Genomic DNA, 19034 nt, shown 5'->3' with positions numbered 1-19034 from the left:
CCCCTGCCAAGCCCACAGCCCCCTGGGGCAGGATCCCAGGAGGGGGCCAGGCTCCCCTGACACAGCCCCATCCCCACACAGTCACCCCCTTCACTCCACACGCTCCCGGGGGCTCCAGCCTCACTCCACCGCCTGTGCCCCTCCTTCAGCCCCATTTTCTGCTCGGGTGGGCCAGGGCACAGCCGTGCTGCAGCACCCACCCCAGAGGAGGAAAGGTCTCCAGCAGGACCTGGCCCATGGAGCCCCTGTGGGGCACAGAGCATGCTCACCCCCCGCCGTACGGGGTCCCCAGACCATTGGCACCTGAGCCCGGAAAAGGCCCTGTCTCTCCGTGCCACTGGGAGAGTGGGAAATGTGCCCAGGTGCCTCTCTGAAGGCTGTGCCCTCACACAGCGCAGCCCATGCCAGCCACCTCTGCCAGGGCTGGCCACGGCTGGTGGCCTTGGGGACATGCTGGCCAAGTGGCCCGTGCCCCGTGGTGCTCCGAGGGGGCTGCACGAGAGCTGGGGGCTGCAGAGGGGTCAGGCAAACAGCACCCTGTCCAGGAGGTTCTCTGGCTCCTGGTTCTGCTGGGAGCACCCATTCCGGGATGGGTGCTGGGGAAGGCACCAGCACGGCCTCTGCAAAGTCCCACCCTGCCCTGCAGCCAGCAGGGAGGGAGCTGGGAGGGGTTGGGACCAGTGGGCACCGGGTGCTGAAGCCCCCCAGCCCCGCCGGTGCCGTGGAGAGCCCGGGCAGGATGCGGGCTGCTGGAGCAGGGGCAGAGCGACGGCAGCAGCTGGGCCGGTTCCTCGGTATTAATAGACATTCCCAAGGAAGCGGCGAGGAGGGAGCAGGCACGGCGCTAAATAAGGCAGCGGAGCCGCGCGGGGCACGTAGCGAGGCCGGACGGGGAAAGGGCCTGGGGAGCCCGGGCAGCGGGGAACGACCCTAGCCGGGGGTGCGGCACCGCGGAGCCGGCTGCAGGTACCGGGGTGATGGAGCACCGGGACACAGGGGCTATGGGGGGCCGGGATGAGCGGGGGACCCCGGCGGGGCTGCGGGAGCGGTGACCGGTTGGGGTCGGGCCGTGCCGGCCCCGCTGCCGCGATCCGGGTTCCAGGCGGAGGCGGAGCCGCGCAGGGAGGATCCCGGGACGCGCCGCAGCCATCGCTCGGCACCGCCCGGCGCGGGCAGCGCGGTACGGACCGGCCGGACCGGGCGCGGAGGGGCGCGGGGAGGGTGCGGGAGCGGGCCCGGGGCTTCACCGGGGGTCCCGGGGCCGAGGGGTCCCAGGGCCGGGGGGGGCAGCGGTGGGCAGCCCAGCCCGGTGCGGCCGCAGCCCCCGTCCCGCCGCGTTGGGGTGACCGGTGTGACCCCCCCGCAGCCGGCCCGCCGGGATGGCCGCCCGCATCCTGCACCGCCTGCGGCACGCGCTGTCCGGGGAGGGTGGCCGGGAGGAGCGGGCGTGCGGCAGCGCTGAGGCCGAGGACTGCCCGGAGAGCTCGGAGCTGGAGGATGACACCGAGGGGCTATCGACGCGCCTCAGCGGCACCCTGAGCTTCACCAGCCACGAGGAGGAGGAGGACGAGGAGGAGGAGGAGGAGGGTGCAGGAGAGGAGCTGGGGCAGCCGCTGCAGCCGGCGGCAGCGGGTGCCGAGGACGGAGGTAGGAGCTGTGGGGCCGGGGCGGCGGCACCCGGGGGGGGCCCGGGCGGTGGAGGGTGCCGCGGGCTGACACCCGTCTCCCGGCGCAGAGTGGGGCCCTGCGGCCGAGCGTGCCGGCGGCAGCAGCCTCCTGACCCGGCAGCTGCAGGAGCTGTGGCGCAGGTCCCGGGGCAGCCTGGCACCGCAGCGCCTGCTCTTCGAGGTCACCAGCGCCAGCGTGGTCAGCGAGCGCTCCTCCAAGTACGTGGTGAGTGAGCCCGGCGGGGCTGTGCGCAGGGTGATGCGGGGCGGGCACGGGTCCTGTCCCCCCCTGGGGCAGGGGTCCCCCGGGCTGGTGCTTATTTCTCTCTGTCTCTCCCCGTGCTGCTTGGACGGTGCTGGCGGCTCAGATGAGCCTCAGGTAACTATCGCTGATGGGTGCTGCGGCTGCTCCCTCCTGCCCGGGCAGGCTCCGCCACGGCTGTGCTCTGGCTCTAACGCCCGGCTCCCCCCGCAGCTCTACACCATCTACCTGATCCGCTCCGGCCGGTTTGACAAGGCCCCCGCCGCCATTGCTCGGCGCTACTCGGACTTTGAGCGGCTCAACCACCGCCTGCGCTGCCGCTTTGGCTGCGACATGGCCGGCATCGCCTTCCCCAGGAAGAGGCTGCGCCAGAACTTCACCGCTGAGACCATCGCCAAGCGGAGCCGAGCCTTCGAGCAGTTCCTGTCCCACCTGCACTCCATCGCCGAGATCCGCCGCTCCCCTGAGTTCCTCGAGTTCTTCTTCCTGCAGGACCTGCAGGCTGCGCAGCGCCTCACCTGCACCGGCATGTACCGCGAGGCCCTGGCTACCTGGGCCAATGCCTACCGGCTGCAGGACCGGCTCGGGGCCTGCAGCTCCAGCCGCTTCCTGCTGACGCTGGCCGGGCTCGCCGTCTGCCACCAGGAGCTGGACGAGCTCGGCGAGGCCCACGGGTGCTGCGAGCAGGCGCTGCAGCTGCTGGAGGCTCAGGGCAGCCACCCCCTCCTGGGGCCCTTCCTGCAGGCGCACGTCCACCTCGCCTGGAAGGTGGGCAAGGACAAGCGGCGCTCGGAGGCCCGGCTGCAGGACCTGCGGGAGGCCGGGCCACCCCTGCAGCAGCAGCCCACCCTCAAGGAGTGCCTCATCAAGGAGCCTCTGGAGTGAGCATCCCACCGGTGCCGTGGTGAATGGAGGGACGGGGAGCAGTGAGGCTGCTGGCACCGGTGGGCCAGGGCAGGGAGGCAGCGCTGTGGTCCCGCAGCAGCACAGCCCATGCCTGGGAGCTCCCAAAAAAGCACTTTCTCTGTGGTTCATCCGCCCCATCCCATGGGGCCGGGCACTCACCAACGCCCCGGCACTGCCGGGAGCTGGCTCGAGGGGCTTCGGGGACGGACGAGACCTCAGCTGGGTCTTACTGGCACTGCAGAAGGGAGCGGGAAGGCGTCTGCAAAGTCCAGGGCTCTCGCCAAGAGCTTCCCATAAAACTCGCGTAAGGACTTTATTAAATAAAGCCTCAGTAGGAAGCAGAGCAAAGCGGCCGTGGGGTCTGTTCAGCTTCACCTCCCCCTGGGCACCACCAGAGGGACACCTCATGCTGCCCACTCTGAGGTGGGAGCTGCTCCGTCCCCTTGCCCTGCTCCCAGCCCTGGGCAGGAGACAGGGTGAGCAGAAGCAACGCCTGAGGTGCCCGGGCACAGCAAGGGCAGAAGAAGTGAGAAGGGGAAGCAGAAGCTGCATGCGCCGCAGGAACACTTTCACCGGCGGCAGGGGCAGAGCCGGCCCTGGCACCTCCCACCCCCCCCCAGAGAGGTCCCCTGGGGTGAGCACGGTGCCACGGGGACAAACTCCAGAGGCCAAGCCGAGCTCTTCACCACCAGCTTGCTTTATTGCAGGTGAAAGGTGCTGATCATATAGTGCGGTTCTGTGCTGTGCTGTTGGTGACAGATGTCTGGGGGTCCCCATCCATCGCGGAGGGCCTCAGGCACCAGCACTCCCGCAGTGCTGGATCCAGCCCGTGCTTCAAGGCTCCTTCCTGCTGCCTGGGTCCTGCTCTGCAGCATCAGGTTTGGTCCCGGGGTCCCCCTCTCAGAATGCCCAAGCCCTGCCCTGTGGCGCTCCTCAGCTACAGCTTGCTCTGGTTTGGCATTTCCTGCACCCTGATGACTCCCTCCTGCGCGCAGCTGACAGCCAGGACCCCGTCCCTGCGCCACAGCCGGCCCTGCACCAGGCCCCGGCACCCGCCTGCAGAGAGGCCCCCTCAGACCACAGCTCCTGGGGCAGGCAGAGCCAGTGTCTGCCATGCAGGGTCCCAGGGACACGGTGAGCACTCACCAGCCCAGGGGCTCTCGCACTCGTACAGCATCCAGTGGTCCGCTCGGAAGGGCGCATGGAACCACATGGAATGGTCAAGGGACACCATGAGCTTGATGTGGTACTGCCGGTGCGGTAGCAGGGCCGTGCCCAGGAAGGCATAGTCGGAGATGTAGGCAGCCACGCAACAGTGCACCTTCATGTCAGTCTCTCCTGCAAAGCAACCGGCTCTGCCCGTCCCGGCCAGCAGCTCTGCTTCCCGAGAGCCTGGCACAGCCGAGATGCTCCTCTAGAGCCGCTGCCCTGGCCGTGCTGCCAGGGGAAGCCCATCATGGCTGAGCATGGCACAGGGCCCTGCTCCATGCTGCGGCACCTGCACCTGCATCGCAGCCTTGAAATCCACAGGCTCGGGGTGCAGGCAGCCTCTGAACCACAACCCTCGGGTGCTCTGCAGCATGAGCTGGAGCTTGCGCTCGAGCCCTCGGCTCGGGGGGCAGCCGAACACCCTCCTGGCAGGACCCACCTATGTAGCCTCGTGCTCGCACCCAGAAGAACTGCTTTGGCTCCTGCGGCTCCAAGCAGAACGTGTCCGGCGGGTTCACGGGTTTGATATCAATTGGCACATCTTCGGCTTGAATCTTGGTGAGGTGCTTTCTGTATCTCTCTGCCAAGTTAGGATTCCTGTAGGCCAACACAGAGAAGTGAGGTTAGTGCCAGGCAGGGCAAGGGCACGTCCCTGGCAGCGGCTTCAGCCCAGGGCACACTCCTGCCCTGCCCTGCCTCTCTGCTCCCTTCCCACGTGTATGTGGGAATTCCTTGGGCAGTCATCCCAATCCTCTCCTGCCCGCTTTCGCCCCTGCACCTCCCCGAGCCCCGGGCACAGGAATGGCATCCCCGGGGTGCCCCTTCCACCCCACTCACTGCAGGAACTTCTGGATGAGCTCCTCTTGTGTCAGCAGGTCCTCGGGGGGGGGCACAGAAGGCATGGTGAACTGGTGCTGCACTGGGCTCCCCTGGGAGAGCTGGAAGGAGGCCTGGCAAGTGAAGATGGGCTTTCCGTGCTGGATGGCCTTCACGGAACGAACAGAGAAGCTCTTCCCGCTGCGGGTCCGCTCCACCTCGTACAGCACCGGCACCTTGGGGTCCCCTGGGGCAGCAATGGGACATCCTGCCACTGGGCCACCAGCACCGCACATGGGACGTGACCTACTGAGGCCAAGCCCTGGGGCCGTGCGGGCAGTGCCACAACCCCCTGCGTGCTGCGCTGCACCAGCTCACCCTGCGGGCCCCACCGCGGCACTCACCGCACAGCCCGGCCCCGTGCGCGCTGACAGCCGCTCACCCGCCCGCTCACCGCACCCCTCCCGCCCCGGCCCCGGCCCACCTGCCCGCACGAAGTAGCAGTGCAGCGAGTGGACCTGCTCGTCGCGGCTGACAGAGCGGGCGGCCGCCACCAGGGCCTGCCCCACGATCTGCCCGCCGAAGAGCCGCTGCGTGGCGGGCACCCAGTGGTGCCGGCCCCTGCGGGGAGAAGGCGGCGGCGGTGAGAGCGGCTGCGGCGGCAGCGCGGCCCGGCCCCGGGCTCGGCGGCGCCGCGCACCTGAAGAGATCGAGCTCCAGGCGCTCCAGGCTCAGCACGCTGGTGATGAGCGCGCTCCGCAGGTCCCCGGGCGGCGGCCGCCCCGAACCCAGCCTCGAACCCGCGCCAGCCCCGTCAGCGTCTTGCGGCGCCCCCATCTCCTTCGCCAGCGGCGCCAGGAGAACACCATCGCCCGGCCCGCGCGGAGGGTCAGGCAGCACCGCCCACCCGCGGGGCGGGGCCGCCAGCTGATTGGGCATCCTAGCTGTCAGTCAAGTGGGTGTGACAGAACGCTCGGCGCTGTTTGGGTCCTTTCCTGCCAATCAGAAACTGGCGTCTCTGATTGGTCAGATCCAGGGTGAGGGCGGGGCCGCAGTCGGTTTAAGGCAGGGAGCGCGCGTGTCGCTGCAGCTGTCGGTGCGGCACCTGGGGAGGTGCCTTAGGCTCCTGCTCCTGCTCCTGCTCCTGCTCCTGCTCCTGCTCCTGCTCCTGCTCCTGCCCCTGCCCCTGCCCTCTCCTCCCGGGTTCTTCGCTCTCCTGCGTTTGAGCTTTCTTCCCCGGGATGTGTGGTGCCAGCGCCGGCGCCCTCCGGTGCCACCGCACCCGGCAGCGATGGGCCGCATCGGGCTGGTGCATCCCAGGGGATGCTGGGTGTCCGCTCGGCCGGCAGGGGGCCCCAGAGCCACGGCACAGCCCGCTGTGGCTCGCGGTAGAGCGGGGCACGCCGGGGCGCGTCCCTCCGGTAGCGGCGGCAGCCGCTCGGTGGGTGCGGGCGGAGGCCCCGCCGGGGCTGGGTGGCGGCTCCGTGGTGCCCTGTGTGAGCCTCCAGAGCGCAGCCACGGGCGCTGCCCTCGCCCAGCGCTCTGGAGGTGTCCCCGGTGCTGACCCTGCGAGCCGCGGGTGCGCCGCGAGGAGGCGGTGGCGCGGTGCCGTGCTCTGAGGCTGGGCAGGGCCCGCCGCGCTCTTGTGCAACGCGGCCGGGAATGGGCCTCGAGTCACTGGGAGCCGGGTCCGGCCCCGCACCGCAGCCGCCCCCTCTCTGCTTGTGGCGGCTGCTGCCGAGCCCCCAGCGAGGGGGACCTGGCCCCGGGGTCACCTCAAACGTGAAGGAAGCGCCCAGAGCTTGTTTCTCAAGGCCCGGCCCCCGGGCGCTGAGCTCGCAGCAAGAGCTGCTCCAGCGCAAGCAGCTCCGGAGCCCGTCGGGCTGGGATGGGGGGAGCGGCCTTAGAGACTTCACCCCATTGCTGTGCTTCAGTTCTCTTGGTGTTTTTGGTAGGGCCGGCCCCTTGCAGGAGCAGGACTGCTCTGTGGCTGGGGAGTTCCTCTTGACCCGGGGTTTCGTAACATTACCTGATACTATCAGATCTCTCTGACTAAACGGAGTGTCGTGTTTCCTAAAACGCTGCTCTGTGCACTTGGAGCCGCTTGTTTCACCCCGCAGCTGAGCTGCAGAGGCCCCTAAGGGCTCTGCCTGGTGCCCCCCCCCCATCTCTCCCTGGCATGTGTGGCCTTCCGTCGGGTTCCAGAGGGCTCTTCTCTCTGCCTCTTGCTCCGTGCAGCCCTGACCCTGTGTCACCGCCCAGCAGGAGGGTAAAGGGCCTGGGGAGGGGTTGGGAGGCGCTGGGCTCCCCGCAGCCAGCGAGGTGGGAGCGCTGCACACTGCACCGGGTCACCGGCCGCAGGCACGTGCCTGAGCTGCGGCTGCTCCAGCGCAGCTCCCAGGGTGCTGCGGGTACCGCCCCGTCCCCCGCAGGAAACAGCTCAGCCCCGCCGGGGTAAACACGTTTCCCAAGAGCGAAACTGCCGGGCCGGGGGCAGCACCCGCCTGGGAGTCACCTCCACGTGAGCCCCGCCCGCTCTCAGCCCGGCCCCCGCACGGATGCACCCGTGCCCAGCAGGGTCACGGGCTCAGCTTGGTGGGGCTGCTGCAGCAGGGGGGATCCCAGCCCAGCCCCAGCCCAGCCCCGAGCCCCTCTGACGGGACTCTCCCACCCTACTGAAGGCAGCGCCCTGCAGCCACAAGAAATGCTGAGACAGAGGGCGAAGGAAACCCCCTTGGCTGGGGACCAAACACCCCAAAGCTGCAGCTTCCTCCCCAGGCAGGAGTGGGGCAGCTGCCCCCTCGCTCCCTGTGTTGCTCCGTGCACCCAAGCCCTGCAGCGCGTTCTCTTGATGGCTGGAAGGCCTTTATTGGGCTCTACCCGCGGCTGCCCCCCCTGCCCTGAGGTGCAGTGAAGGCCCCTCTGACGCGCTCTCCTGTCCCCCGCTGGGGGCTTGTGCCGTGCTCACCAGTGCCGGGGCAGCTGTGGGTGCAGGTCCCGTCGCTGTGGGGGAGCCCTCGACACCTCACTCGTGTTTGCAGAAGCTCTTCAGCGGCGGGGGCAGGTCCAGGCCGTCGATGGCCAGGCGGTGCACGATGTGCTTCTCGATGACCAGCCGGCACAGGGTCTGCAGGGACGGCACTGGGGACAACACAGACAAGGAGCTGAGCTGCCTGTGGGTGGCTCCTACAGCTCCCCACAGGCACCCAAAGGTGGTGGTTGCCCTGCCACAGGAGCAGCAGGATCCTGCCCAGGGCTTGAGCTGGCTGGGCCGGAGCTTGAGGGCTCCGTGCAGGGAAGCTCTTCCCATTGCTCAGAGCAGGGCTGAGGGACGTTCTGTGCCCAAGCCACACAGTGCTGGGGCTGTCTGAATCCGTCATCTCCGGGGGCTGTTGAGCAGCTCCCCAGGTCTCACACACCTGCACTGTGCTCTGCTTTCCCTGGCTCCTTGGCCTGCTTCCATGCTGGGTGTCTGCAGGACAGCTCTGGAGATGCCCTTGTGACAACCACCTTGACCTGTTCTGTGGCCACCCCTGCGGCTCTGCCTGCTTCCTGCTCCTGTGGCACACGTCCCACTGGGATTCCTCTCTCCACAGCCCTTGGTGGCTCAGCACCGCAGTGTGGCTCTTTAAACAGAGCTGACTCAGGTGCAGCCGTGGGCCTTGGTTCATCCACAGCCTCCAAACCAAAGGAGAGCTCCCTGGGGCATCGTGCTCAGCCAGAGCGGACCCAGCCCTTTCAGCTGAGGCCTCGTGGCTGCAGGGCCAGTGCCTCCAGGAGCTCACACCGGGCAGAGCAGGGGTGGTTTTGGATGGCTGGAGCACTTCTCTCCACCTCGGCAGCGCGGGGCTGCATCCTGCCAAGTGCTGGGTGAGGGGTGAGAGATGCCCTTTGCCTCTCCTGCCCCTGCACCGCGTGTCACCAGCAGCTCAGCTGCTACTTCTGCTTTCCACCTCACCCACCAGCCCCGGGCCAGGAACAGAAACACACTGGGACTGATTTTAAACCCTGCGGAAGTGGTGCACAAACCGGAGCTACCTCAATCGCAGTGGAGGAGAGGAAGCCAGATTGTGCCTCTGCAGCGGTGCCTGTGCCAGCCGCAGGGACACGGCCTGGGGCTCAGCGCTCACAGGGACCCACGGCTGCGGTGCAAGGGGCCAGCTCTCCCACAGGTATGTGCCCCAGCGCATCCCTCACTCCCCAGGCTCTCGGTTGCCTCCGGTAGCTCAGGTCAGTGACCCTCAGCACACTCCCAAGGCAGGGCCTGGGCAGCCGGGCACGTTTAATCCCCATTTGGATAATCGGGCTCCCAGCAGCTGGTGGAAGAACCCCAGATTCCAGCCTTGAGACGGACGCAGCTGAAGGCTGCACCAGTAGAGACGCAGTTGGTGGCTCCCGGTGGTCGGTGCAGCCACCACCAGGCACCAGCTCCTGTCTTGCCCCTCGTCTCACCTCATCCTCAGCACTGGCTCATTTATGGTGCTAATTAGCAATGACGAGCCCGACTCCTCCTAAGAGCCATGACCAGCACCGGCTGAGGGACGCCAGGCATTGCCCAATCTCCGGTGGCATCACGGGGTGTCCGCCCAGGGCACAGCACGGGGCACGTGGCAGGTGCAGGGCGCAGCGTGTGCCTGGGCGGGCGCTGCCGGATGTTTTGGTGCCCGGCAGGACGTCGCCTGGCTCTGGTTGCCGCGTGCCGCGGGTGAGGCCGGGCACTGTGATGGACACCAACAGGCAGCAACGCGAGCACCAGCACCGGCCTCTGGTCAGGAGCATCCATGAGGCTGGGGGTGAGCATGGTACTGCTGGGGCACCGCGGCCCTCGGTCCAGGGCAACCCAGAATACCCACCCCATTGCTCTGCCCGGGAGCAGCAACCAGGCTGGGCTCTGCCCCGACCACCGCCACCGGGATCTGGTGTGGGCTCTCCCCTGAGCCGGTGCGACAGAGCCTTCAGCAGCCACTGCCCGTCAGCAGCACTGGGGCTCTCAGCCCTGCTCTGTAGGGTCCAGGGCTCTCCTGTGCCCCCTGTCCCGTGTCCCTCTGCCCTGTGCCACTCTCTGGTGCTCCCACTGTTGAGGTGACTCCCCCCCAGCCACTCCACAGCTCCTGTCCCACGCCCCCAGGAGGGTTTAGGGTGCTTACAGCCATAATCCACCGGGATGACCCGGACACTCTTGGTGGAGGCAAAGACGTCAACCACGGCGTAGAGCGGGCGGGCTGTGGGCAGGCGCCGGGCGCTGGGCCCCATGTCCTCCCCATTGATGATGATGTGCATGTCGGCGGTGCCGTCGGGCTGCGGGGTGTACAGCACGCCAATGCGGCTGCGCCGGGCCGTGGGGGGCAGCACGTTCGTCCTGTACAGCTCATCCAGGATGTGGCTGTAGCGCCCGGGCCTGCTGCGCCCCACCAGCACGTCACGGGGGATCCTCACACGCTCGATGCACAGGAAGGGCTCCCCGGGGGCGCTCCGTGCCTCCTCCCCATCCACCGCCACGCGGTTGTGGTTGCGGGTGATGGCAAACACCCACGTGTCCCCCATGTTGACCAGGTCTGGCAGCGAGTACTCGGGCACGGCCTCGAGGCGCTGTGGGTCGAGGGCCGTCAGCCCCACGCGTAGGTGCCCGCACCAGCCCAGCTCCTTCTCCTCGATCTCCACCAGGAACACCTCCCCGGGCGCCAGCGGCTCCTGGCTGAAGCAGACCCCGTGGGCGAAGCTCTCCACGCGCGTGGCCCGCGTGCGGGTCCCGTCCAGGCGGACGTTGGCGCCGTGGACGCGGTGGAAGCGCGCGGCCATCACCAGCGCTGCTGTGCCTATTTATAACCGGCCCCATCGGTCACAGCTGCCGCGGGGCGGGGACGGGCGCGGGGCCCGGAGGGGTCCTAGTGCCGCGGGGGAGGGTCCCGCGGGTACCGGGGGCAGCCGCGCACCGCCAGCCTCAACGGGGCTCAGCGCAGAGCCCGCCCGGTGGGACCGGGGCTGCCCGGGCCCCGGCCGTGCCCAGCGCTGTGCGGCCATGCCCGCTGTGCAGCCGCGGCTCTCCCGGTGCCGGTGCCGGTCTCACGTGCCGAGCGGACAGGGACAGAGACCGGGCGCTCCCGGGCTCTGATTGGCCACCGCGGGGCCCCACCCCGCTCACGTGATCGCGGGAGGTCATATGGGTGGGTATCATGTGCCTGCCGGTATTGCCGCCTGCGGGAGCCGCGCCGGGAGCTGCGGGGGTAAGCGGGGGTCAGCGGCACCGGGCGGGAGGGGGCAGGCGGGAGGGGAGGGAGCGGGCACCGGGAGTGGGGCCGGGGACAACCGGAGCGGTTCGTGGGGCGCTGGCGGTGCCGTTCCCGTTCCCGGCCGGCAGCGCCCCGACCTCTCTCCTCCGCCGCCCGCAGATGGGGCCGGTGCTGCTGTTGGCGCTGCCGCTGGTGCTGGGGCTGAGCCGAGCCGCCCCCCCGGACCATGAGGTGACCTTCCTGCCCGGGCTGCGCAAGCAGCCCTCCTTCCGGCACTTCTCGGGCTACCTCTGCGCCGGGCCGGGCAAGCGCCTGCACTACTGGTACGTGCGGGCAGCGCCGGGCTGTGCCGCGGGCGAGGGCAGGCGCTGGCCGGGCGCTGACGACCTCGTGTCCGCAGGTTCGTGGAGGCCCAGAGCAACCCCCAGAGCAGCCCCCTGGTGCTGTGGCTGAACGGGGGCCCCGGCTGCAGCTCCATGGAGGGCTTCCTGAAGGAGCATGGCCCCTTCCTGGTCAGTAGCCGCAGCTGCCCTCTGGCCGGGGCTGTCAGGCTGCGTGTGCAGCACGAGCTGCCCCACCGGGGCCAGCCTGGCTGTGCCCTTCGGCCACCGCCTTCTGCCTCCCCAGGTCCAGCCCGATGGGGTCACGCTGAAGTACAACGACTACGCCTGGAACAAGGTATGGGCACAGACGGCTGAGGGGAGAGGGTGGCCCTGAGCTGGTTCCTCCTGCCTGTGCCACGGAGCCCATTCCTGCGGCCCCCGGCCTGGCTCTTTCTCCTCTCAAGTCTGCTCTCAAGACCTGGCAGGAGCCCAGGCACCCGTGGGTGCTGCTTGTTTCAAGCCAGGAGCAGACCCTCTGAGCTCCCTCTCCTCTGCTCTCCCTGCAGGTTGCCAACGTGCTCTACCTGGAGTCCCCCGCTGGCGTTGGCTTCTCGTACTCTGATGACAAGAAGTACGCCACGAACGACACGGAGGCGAGTGACGGGGCTGCTGGAGGGGCCCGTCCCGGCGCGGGGGTCCTGCCTTGCTGGTGACGCGTCCCCTCTGCCCTGCAGGTTGCTCACAACAATTACCTGGCGCTGAAGGACTTCCTCCGGCTCTTCCCCGAGTACTGCAAGAACGACCTCTACCTCACAGGGGAGAGCTATGGGGGAATCTACATCCCCACGCTGGCCGAGTGGGTGATGCAGGACCCCAGCCTCAACCTGAAGGTGAGCAGTGGGGCTCTGCCGCCGGCCTTGCTGCGGTGCTGGGGTGGGGACGGGCGTGCGGGGCTCTCTGCGGGGTGTGGGGCAGGGCTGGCCCCGTGCCTTTCATCTCGTGCTGACGCTGGCAGCGGCTGCTGCGGACGTGCCCAGCCCGGCCGTGGGGGACCCTGCGAGCGTCCTCAGGCAGCCCTGACCCTCCCTGTTCCCTCCGTGCAGTAAACAGAGCTGCATCTGCTTCCTGCGGCTGCCCTGCGGGGAGCAGGAACACAACAGAGTTGTTTTCTTCTTGCCTCGCAGGGAATCGCTGTGGGAAACGGTCTCTCATCCTATGAGATCAATGACAACTCCCTGGTTTACTTTGCCTATTACCACGGCCTGCTGGGGACCGAGTAAGAAGGGGGGGGGTGCTGGCTGCTCTGTCCCTGTATGAGTGGGCCAGGGCTGGCTGGGTCTGTGGTGTGCAGGACACAGGGAGCCCCTGGCCTGGGCCAGCAGCCGGGCTGTGGAGATGGCCCCTTGTCATGGGCAGCTCCATGGGTGTGATCGCTCAGGGGCACACAGGGCATGGGCTGAGCCACGCGCCATGCAGCAGCAAGGCTGGGAGCCTGCAGTGCTGCAGCCACAGCCGATGGCTTGGTGTTGGTGTTGCCACCTGGGCAGTGCGGTTCAAGACCCTGGTCTCTGCCCCCAGGCTGTGGAAAGACCTGCAGGCCTTCTGCTGCTCCCAGGAGAAGTGCAACTTCCACGACAACTCCAACCTCAACTGCACCCTCAAGGTGAGGGGAGCGGCAGCCCCGAGCCCATGCCCTGCACTGCTGGGGGGGAGCAGCACCCGCCATGGACCCTGGAGCATCCTGCTGAGCCCCAGCCCCTTCTTGCGGCTCGTTGCAGATGGAGGAGATGATTCAGATCGTGGAGGAGTCCGGCCTCAACATCTACAACCTGTATGCGCCGTGTGACGGCGGCGTCCCCGGGGGCTTGAGGTCAGAGCAGCCCCAGGGCAGCGGGTCTTGGTTTGGTTTGCTGTGAGGGGGGTCCTGGCTGGGCTCGGGCCCCTCTGGGACACTTTGACCGGGCCTGGCTGCTGTCAAGGACTCCCCCAGGGAGGGCCCCAAGCTCTTGCTCCAGGGCTTTCAGCCCATCCCACGTCATTCCTGCTGCAGGTATGAGGGTGACTACCTCATCACCCACGACCTGGGCAACTCCTTCATCCGCATGCCCATGAGGTTCTCGTGGCGGCAGGTGAGCTGTGGGGCCGCCCGTGTCCTCGGGGGGGCGGGAGGGGGCAGAGAGCGGCCGCCCCCGCAGGCAGCTGTGGCAGGGCCTCTCCCCGCTCTCCCAGAACCTGTTCCGGATGCCGGTAGCCCGCAATAAGGTGCGGATGGACCCGCCCTGCACCAACTCCACAGACATCAGCGTGTACCTGAACGCCCCGGAGGTGCGGAAGGCTCTGCACATCCCTGCCGAGGCCCCGGAGTGGCAGGTTTGCAGGTGAGTGAGCTCCGGGCGGGAGGGACCGGCCCCAGCCCCAGCCGTGCTGGTGCTGATGCTGATGCTGATGCTTCCTGCCCAGCTTTGAGGTGAACCGCGGCTACAAGCGCCTCTACATGCAGATGAATGACCAGTACCTGAAGCTGCTCGGAGCCACGGTGCGTGGGGGGGGGCTAGCCCCAGGCCCGGCTCTGCTGAGCTGCGGAGCGCTCACCATCCTTCTGCCCCCAGAAATACCGAATCCTGGTGTACAACGGGGACGTGGACATGGCCTGCAACTTCCTCGGGGACGAGTGGTTTGTGGACTCCCTGTGCCAGAAGGTAAAGGGGCAGTGCAGGCCTGGGCCGGGCTGGTGCCCAGCTCTGTGTCCAGGGGCGGGCTGCGGCGAGGGCAGCGGGCACTGAGGGCACCGCACTGCTCCCAGGTTCAGGTGGCTCGGCGGCCCTGGCTCTACACGGAGAAAGGTGAAAACCAGATCGGGGGCTTCGTGAAGGAATTCACCAACATCGCCTTCCTCACCATCAAGGTAGGGCTGTGGGGGCTCGGGGGGCACAGGGCTGCCAGTGCCGCAGGCAGAGCGGGGCTGGGCTGGCTGGGCTGTGGCTGACCTGCTACCACCCATCTCCCACAGGGAGCTGGGCACATGGTGCCCACGGACCGGCCGCTCGCTGCCTTCACCATGTTCAGCCGCTTCATTAAGAATGAGCCATACTAAAACCAGTGGAGGCAGCACCCGGCTGCCCCCAGCACCTCCTGCACAGCCCCACTGCAGCTGCGCCAGGGCCCCTGCACCACCCACCTGCCCCTGCTGCAGCCGGTGGGGCTCCTGCACCGCTCACCCGCCCCTGCTGCAGCCGGTGGGGCTCCTGCACCGCTCACCCGCCCCTGCTGCAGCCGGTGGGGCTCCTGCACCGCTCACCCGCCCCTGCTGCAGCCTGTGGGGCTCCTGCACCATTCACCCGCCCCTGCTGCAGCCGGTGGGGCTCCTGCACCGCTCACCCGCCCCTGCTGCAGGCTGTGGGGCTCCTGCACCATTCACCCGCCCCTGCTGCAGGCTGTGGGGCTCCTGCACCGCTCACCCGCCCCTGCTGCAGGCTGTGGGGCTCCTGTGCTAGCCCGGGCTGAGGATGGGGCTGCGGGCGGCAGGAGCAGCCCCGCGGGCTCTGCTCTCTCTGGATAGGGAGCTGTGCGCCTGCTGCAGCTGCCAGCTCTTCTGTGGCTTCCTGTGTCGCCTCTTCCCTGTCTGGGGTGGCAGCTGCTTCCCCCGGGTCTGGCACAGCCGCACACTTCCCTTTGCCCCTGCACGCAGAGCCCTGGGCACACCGAGGCAGGGCCCGTTAGGAAAGCACAGTCCAGGCGGTGGCTGCGGGCAGCTCCTGGAGGGCTCTCAGCTCCAGCCCCGCTCTCCCCTCTGATGGCGCTGCAGGAGCCATTCCATAAGGACAGTCCCACTGCCCGCTCCCTGCCCAGGGCACACAGCGCTCTGGGAACTTGCAATAAACTCTCTGAACCAGGTGGTTCTGCTCCCTATGCCCAGCTCCTGGCACCGCTCTGTTACCCCTCTGCTCTCTGATGGGCACCACCCTGTGCCAAGGATGCTGCAGCAGTGAGTGCTGCCACCCTGTGCTGGGGCACCAAGACTTGTGTGCCTTCTGTCCCCTACACTGCTCAGTGTTCACGGAGGCCTGGAAACGGCCCCCACAAGAGCAGGGAGGGGCAGTTGCTCTGAGCCCCTCTGCCACTGGTCTGTGGCTGCCTCCTTCACCACCTCTCCCCATGCACAACACGGGCCCAACCTCCAAACACCGAGGCCACAGGGGTTGGAGTCGCGTGGTTTATTAGTGTGAGGAGCAGGGGAGCAGCAGGGGTTCCCAGAGCGTCCGTCTCCACCTTGCTGCTACCCACCAGGGCACGGGGCCCTGCAGGACGTGCCAGTGGGACCAGGGACGCTGCTTCCTACCTACAGCCTACGGGTCCAGCCCGGGATCTGCCCTGGATCCGCAGTGGGGGAGTGAGTGTGAAGCGCTAGAGCTGGGGGGGCTCCACACTGGGTGCTGTGGGCTCTGGGCTGGGGCGGGCAGCGGCTGTGGGCGCCGGGCGGTATTTCTCAATCACCTCTCGCAGCTCTTTGGAGAAGTGGAGATCAGCTCCCACCGTGAGGAATCCCTGCGAGGGGGAGAGGATCAGCATGAGGCTGGCTGGGAATGGGCCCTGCCCCACAGAGCACAGTGCGGGGGCCCAGGCTGTCCTCGTACCGCATGGTTGGTGACCACCTCCTTGGTGAAGTCCATGCCTTCGGGCAGTGGGATCTGCACCCCCTTCTTGGTCCTCTCTGTAGGGAGGGAGAGATGCAGTGAAGCCAAGTGCAGCTGCCCCAGGCCTCTGCGGGCAGCGCTGGTGCCTACCGTTAATGATGGGCATGATGGTCAACTGCAGCAGCGTCTTCAGAGGGGCCTGCAGTGAGAAGAGCTGCGGGGAGAGGGGTCTGGGTGAGGCAGCAGCAGCAGCCCAGGCCCTGCTCGGCCCCGGGGGGCTCAGGCCGTGTCCTGTGCCCCGGGCAGGGGCTGCTGCGGGAGCTCACCGCCAGTGACTCCAGGGCCGACTGCTTGGAGTAGATGCGGAACCTGCGGGGGGGAACCAGGCGTGAGCGGGGCACGGGGGCAGCACCCGGCAGCCTCCAGCGCCCCGCACGGGCCCTACCGCCGCAGGTCCAGCTGCACGCGCAGCGCCTTCCCCTGCAGGTACACCCTGGCGCTCAGCTTGGTCTCCTGTGGAGGGAGGAGGGTGACCCCCAGCCCTGGGTGCTGCTCCCAGCCCGGCTCTGGGACACCGCAGCCTCCCATGTGGGCTGGGCACTGCTGGTCCAGGCCCAGGGGTCTCTGCTCACCATGGCCATGCTGGAGAGCTGCACGGCCGGGCGGCCGGGCGGCACCAGAGAGATGTTGAGGAAGGCAGAGACGGAGACGGAGGTGCCTGAGGGTTTGATGATGCAGCGGGGGGGAGCTGAGACCTGCAGCACCAGCCGCAGGGGCGCATCCACGGTGGGACTCTGAGGAGGGCAGGTGAGCCATGGGCAGGGAGCTGGGCTGGGCTCTGCCCGTGCCTCCCGCCCGGCCAAGTGCTGCTCTCACCAGCATGAAGATGGTGCCGAAGAAGGTGGCTCTCAGCAGAACCTCCAGGTCCTTGGGCACCTGCAGGGAAGACAAACACCCCCAGGGTGAGCGAGCAGTCGCTGGTGACCCAGCAGAGCTGTTCCTCATCTGCTGTGTGGGCAGAGCCCGGCCCCGCTCCTGCCTGCCCGCAGAGAGCTGCCCCCTGGAGCCTGGTCTCCTGCCCTGCTTCACCTTCTCCCCCTGGAGCTCGATGGCCAGCACGCCCGCCTGGAAGTACGCCTGCATGGCCGAGTCGAAGAAGTACTCGGAGAAGGCGACGTAGACCATGCGCTCGGTCTCCTTGATCACCGGCTCCACCGCGTGGTTCTCCAGCTCCTGGCTCTCTCTTACACGTGGGAAGAACATGCCCTAGGCCGAGAACAGCAGAGGTTTCTGTGGCTGTAGCACAGCCCAGCCCGCTCCATGGTGCCCAGCATGCAGCCAGCACAGCTGCCCTCAGCAGGGCAGGATCCAGCCCTCACCTTGAAGTCCAGATCAAGGGTGTCTGCTGAGACGGCCGGATCCCGCAGGAGGGAATAGTCAATCCCTATGTGCTCATCCACGTAGTTCCTCACTGTCGGGAGGACACGCTGCTGTCACTGTGCTGCAAGCAGCCCGATGCCCAGCGCCGGCCCCCTGCCCCAGTGACACTCACCCGGCACCGTGTCCAGCACAGAGTTGAGCAGCACCAGGCTGGCGTGCTCCAGTGATGGGCAGATCTGAAAAGCAAGGGGCTGGGCTGAGGTCTGGATGAGGACCTGGCCCTCCTGCTCCTGCAGGCAGAGCAAGGCTGGGGTCCCCACTGCCTGTGTGCACTGGGCTGTACCTGCTGGCTGAGGAGGAAGCGCATCCCTGTGACAATGAAGGTGCTCAGGAACTCGTAGACCTTCCTGCAGGACACGACAGCAGCTCTGCAGCCGCCTGCCTTCCCCTGTGACTCCAGCTCCATGTGAGCACAAAGCCCAGACGGGGGGGGGGGCAAAGGGTGCAGAAGGGGAAGTCTGGGAGCTGGGCAGAGGCAAAGCTGCCCTGGCAGAGGGACGGGGCTGCTGTAGCAGTGTCAGGTGTACCTGAGCGTGCCGGAGAAGCCTGCGTGCATCCTGGCAATGGAGGCATTGCAGGTGATGTTGGAGATCTTGAGGCGCCCAGCCTCGTCCTTGGCCAGCTGCAGCACTGTGTGGATGTGGACACCATCCGCAGAGGCATTGATGGACCCGATGTCATAGCTGGAAGCGAGGAAAATGGGTGAGAGGAGCCCTCAGCACCCAGCGGGCACAGCCGGGGGTGGGCAGCGGGAGCAGGAGGAAGCTCACAAGAACCAGTAGAGCAGCTGCCTGCGGAAGCGCAGGCTGATGGAGGCGTTGTTGATGTTGAAGACGAGGTGCTGCTGCGGCTGGAAGTGCAGGTCCGACAGCGCTAGCTGCAGGTCCATCACCTTGACCCTGCAAGGAGGGCACAGAGGGGGTATAGGACGCACAGACGGGTGCAGGGAGCTGCGGGCAGCAGGCAGCACTCACTGGCTGATGTTGTAGTGGAACTGTCCCTCCTTCCCGTGCAGGTCCGACACCGTGATGTTCTGCAGCTCCTGCTCCACAAAGCGCAGCCCCTCCTGTTTCACTGCAAAGCAAAGGGAGCCCGGGCTGGCCACCGCCAGGCTGTGTTCCCCCCAGCAGCATCACCCTTGTGTGTGCAGCACAGGCAGAGCCCAGCCGGGGCTGTGCCCAGCCTCCCTCTGCCCAGGCCCTGGGGCCCCTTACCCAGCTCCAGCCCCTTGGAGGTGATCCGGATCTTGCAGCCGGGTGGGCTGTGTGAGGCGGTGACCAGGCAGGGCAGGAGGAAGAGGAGGAGGAGGCGGCTGCCGGCAGCCATCTCGTACCTGGAGCAGAGCAGAGCAGAGGAGAGGCGAGGGTCAGCAGGGGCGGGCTGGGGGGCCACGGCCGGTGCCTGCCCTGCTCACAGCCCCCGCGCACGGCACGGCCCGAGGAGCACCCGCAGCTCCCGCTGCTGCCCAGACCCCATCGCCTGAACCCCCCGAGAGGAGCAGCCCACAGGAGGCAGAGCCCCTGCATGGACCCCGCGGGGTCTCAGTG

The 19034-nt window shown here is 67.9% G+C and overlaps 4 protein-coding genes across 8 annotated transcripts; 2 read left to right on the top strand and 2 right to left on the bottom strand.

Moving 5' to 3' along the window:
• Nucleotides 1-1113: 1113 nt before the first annotated feature.
• On the top strand, nt 1114-3191 carry SNX21 (sorting nexin family member 21). Of its 5 annotated transcripts, none has more exons than XM_061361342.1 (4): nt 1114-1180; nt 1367-1647; nt 1736-1893; nt 2143-3191. In XM_061361342.1, the coding sequence occupies exons 2-4, from the start codon at nt 1380-1382 to the stop codon at nt 2812-2814; spliced, it is 1098 nt and encodes a 365-aa protein (XP_061217326.1). In that variant the 5' UTR covers nt 1114-1180; nt 1367-1379; the 3' UTR covers nt 2815-3191. The 5 variants fall into 5 exon arrangements, with proteins under 5 accessions (XP_061217326.1, XP_061217328.1, XP_061217327.1 ...); XM_061361344.1 differs by lacking the exon at nt 1114-1180 and adding an exon at nt 2036-2046 and having other exon boundaries at nt 1309-1647; nt 2143-2301; XM_061361343.1 differs by lacking the exon at nt 1114-1180 and having other exon boundaries at nt 1309-1647; nt 1736-1897; nt 2143-2322.
• A 4682-nt stretch (nt 3192-7873) lies between these two features.
• On the bottom strand, nt 7874-10758 carry NEURL2 (neuralized E3 ubiquitin protein ligase 2). The gene is made up of 2 exons (XM_061361367.1): nt 10008-10758; nt 7874-8001 (listed from the first exon to the last, which is right to left on the bottom strand). The coding sequence occupies exons 1-2, from the start codon at nt 10657-10659 to the stop codon at nt 7886-7888; spliced, it is 768 nt and encodes a 255-aa protein (XP_061217351.1). The 5' UTR covers nt 10660-10758; the 3' UTR covers nt 7874-7885.
• A 222-nt stretch (nt 10759-10980) lies between these two features.
• Nucleotides 10981-15318, top strand: CTSA (cathepsin A). The gene is made up of 15 exons (XM_061361364.1): nt 10981-11084; nt 11250-11413; nt 11491-11602; nt 11718-11768; nt 11980-12066; nt 12148-12303; nt 12598-12689; nt 12992-13076; nt 13192-13283; nt 13464-13542; nt 13643-13791; nt 13874-13949; nt 14023-14112; nt 14217-14318; nt 14424-15318. The coding sequence occupies exons 1-15, from the start codon at nt 11034-11036 to the stop codon at nt 14505-14507; spliced, it is 1470 nt and encodes a 489-aa protein (XP_061217348.1). The 5' UTR covers nt 10981-11033; the 3' UTR covers nt 14508-15318.
• A 294-nt stretch (nt 15319-15612) lies between these two features.
• On the bottom strand, nt 15613-18820 carry PLTP (phospholipid transfer protein). Its single transcript, XM_061361363.1, has 15 exons — nt 18702-18820; nt 18462-18561; nt 18258-18386; nt 18015-18170; nt 17771-17834; nt 17600-17663; nt 17427-17518; nt 17137-17313; nt 16924-16983; nt 16680-16841; nt 16493-16560; nt 16374-16416; nt 16198-16261; nt 16048-16124; nt 15613-15958 (listed from the first exon to the last, which is right to left on the bottom strand). Exons 1-15 carry the CDS (start codon nt 18811-18813, stop codon nt 15818-15820), a joined length of 1509 nt encoding a protein of 502 aa, XP_061217347.1. The 5' UTR covers nt 18814-18820; the 3' UTR covers nt 15613-15817.
• Between the last annotated feature and the right edge of the window lie 214 nt (nt 18821-19034).

The sequence above is a fragment of the Neopsephotus bourkii genome, unplaced genomic scaffold (genome assembly GCF_033783945.1).
Source record: "Neopsephotus bourkii isolate Nb327-2 ecotype Australia unplaced genomic scaffold, CSIRO-AGI_Nbou_v1 NB_1060, whole genome shotgun sequence".
Lineage (NCBI taxonomy): Eukaryota > Metazoa > Chordata > Aves > Psittaciformes > Psittacidae > Neopsephotus > Neopsephotus bourkii.
The sequence above is the reverse complement of the archived record's forward strand: the minus strand, read 5'-3'. Positions and strand labels throughout refer to the sequence as shown.

Excerpts from the sequence above, each read along its gene's own strand:
- CTSA (XM_061361364.1), top strand. The coding sequence starts at position 11,034 with ATGTGCCTGCCGGTATTGCCGCCTGCGGGAGCCGCGCCGGGAGCTGCG. Across the intron at positions 11,414-11,490 it reads GGCAAGCGCCTGCACTACTG|GTTCGTGGAGGCCCAGAGCA; the intron begins GTACGTGCGGGC and ends TCGTGTCCGCAG. Across the intron at positions 11,603-11,717 it reads AGGAGCATGGCCCCTTCCTG|GTCCAGCCCGATGGGGTCAC; the intron begins GTCAGTAGCCGC and ends CTGCCTCCCCAG.
- PLTP (XM_061361363.1), bottom strand. The coding sequence starts at position 18,813 with ATGGCTGCCGGCAGCCGCCTCCTCCTCCTCTTCCTCCTGCCCTGCCTG. Across the intron at positions 17,664-17,770 it reads GCTTCCTCCTCAGCCAGCAG|ATCTGCCCATCACTGGAGCA; the intron begins GTACAGCCCAGT and ends CTTGCTTTTCAG. Across the intron at positions 16,842-16,923 it reads TCGGCACCATCTTCATGCTG|AGTCCCACCGTGGATGCGCC; the intron begins GTGAGAGCAGCA and ends TGCCCTCCTCAG.
- SNX21 (XM_061361342.1), top strand. The coding sequence starts at position 1,380 with ATGGCCGCCCGCATCCTGCACCGCCTGCGGCACGCGCTGTCCGGGGAG. Across the intron at positions 1,648-1,735 it reads AGCGGGTGCCGAGGACGGAG|AGTGGGGCCCTGCGGCCGAG; the intron begins GTAGGAGCTGTG and ends CTCCCGGCGCAG. Across the intron at positions 1,894-2,142 it reads AGCGCTCCTCCAAGTACGTG|CTCTACACCATCTACCTGAT; the intron begins GTGAGTGAGCCC and ends CTCCCCCCGCAG.
- NEURL2 (XM_061361367.1), bottom strand. The coding sequence starts at position 10,659 with ATGGCCGCGCGCTTCCACCGCGTCCACGGCGCCAACGTCCGCCTGGAC. Across the intron at positions 8,002-10,007 it reads CATCCCGGTGGATTATGGCT|TGCCGTCCCTGCAGACCCTG; the intron begins GTAAGCACCCTA and ends TGTTGTCCCCAG.